The 1,188-nt window shown below is 49.7% G+C and overlaps 1 protein-coding gene across 1 annotated transcript in view; it reads left to right on the forward strand.

The window, feature by feature from the left end:
- Nucleotides 1-1,188, forward strand: part of Npr2 (natriuretic peptide receptor 2) — a 19,790-nt gene that overhangs the window by 11,101 nt on the left and 7,501 nt on the right. Inside the window, exons 8-10 of the mRNA XM_028779099.1 lie at nt 163-283; nt 438-512; nt 708-785. Coding sequence (XP_028634932.1) covers nt 163-283; nt 438-512; nt 708-785 — 274 coding nt within the window. The remainder of the gene's footprint in view (nt 1-162; nt 284-437; nt 513-707; nt 786-1,188) is intronic.

Below are 1,188 nucleotides of genomic sequence, written 5' to 3' on the forward strand. Positions count from 1 at the left end.
AAACCAAACCAAACCAAACCAAACCAAACCAAACCAAACCAAACCAAACCAAACCACTTTGCCTTTGACACTGAGTATCCATGTCCCAATCCTGTAACAGTTGCAGCTTAGTGGGCGGCAGGACAGGGCCTGGCTGTCCACTGAGATATGCAGTCCTTACAGAAAACTGATGCTGGAGAAGGAGCTGGCTAGCATGCTGTGGCGCATTCGCTGGGAAGAACTGCAGTTTGGCAACTCGGATAGATATCACAAAGGTGCAGGCAGTCGCCTGACGCTGTCGCTGGTGAGCCCTTGGCCCTCTGCCTTCCTCTGCCTTCCTGTTCTCTCTTTCCCTGGTCCTTTCCCAGCACATTGGCCTGTAATGACAGACCCTTGCACCACCACCACCATCTAATGTTCCTTTCATCCTTCCGCCTCCATGTTGCCCTTGGCCCCAGCGGGGATCCAGTTACGGCTCGCTCATGACAGCCCATGGGAAATACCAGATCTTTGCCAACACCGGTCACTTCAAGGTGAAGCATCATCTGCTTGTTCTGGTTCCCAACCATTTCATTGTGTCTCATCTCCATCTGCCACCTCTTCCCCTGAACCTCTGCCCCTCATAGCCCCCGCTATTCCCAGCCAAGTTCTTGAGAGCTCTCGGTTCTCCAGCATTTCTCGGATCTTTCTGAGGCTCAGTGTCTTTTTCTACTTCCACCCCACCTTAGGGAAATGTTGTTGCCATCAAACACGTGAATAAGAAGCGCATCGAGCTGACCCGGCAAGTTCTGTTTGAACTCAAACATGTACGTACTTGGGTAAGAGTGGGAGGTGAGGGTAGACAGGGAAGAGGAAATGAGGGGACCATAGTCCCCTGGCTAACAGGGGAAGGGACGTATTCATCACAGACTCCCAGTTGCAGGTATAATGATCTTTCTCTAAGAGAAAGATCGTTGCTTACAGAGGTGTTTCTGTACTTATTTTTTTTTTTTTTGAGACAGAGTCTCTCTATGTAACAGCTCTGGCTGTCCTGGAACTTACTAAGTAGACCAGGCTGGCCCTGAACTCACAGAGATCCTACTGCCTCTGCCTCCTCAGTACTGGGATTAAAGGTGTCTACTACCATGCCTAGCCTCTGTATTTAAATTTTAGTACTGTCAATTCTCTCTCTCTCTCTCTCTCTCTCTCTCTCTCTCTCTCTCTCTCTCT

This window comes from Grammomys surdaster, unplaced genomic scaffold (genome assembly GCF_004785775.1).
Source record: "Grammomys surdaster isolate TR1022 unplaced genomic scaffold, NIH_TR_1.0 344, whole genome shotgun sequence".
NCBI classification, from domain to species: Eukaryota; Metazoa; Chordata; class Mammalia; order Rodentia; family Muridae; genus Grammomys; species Grammomys surdaster.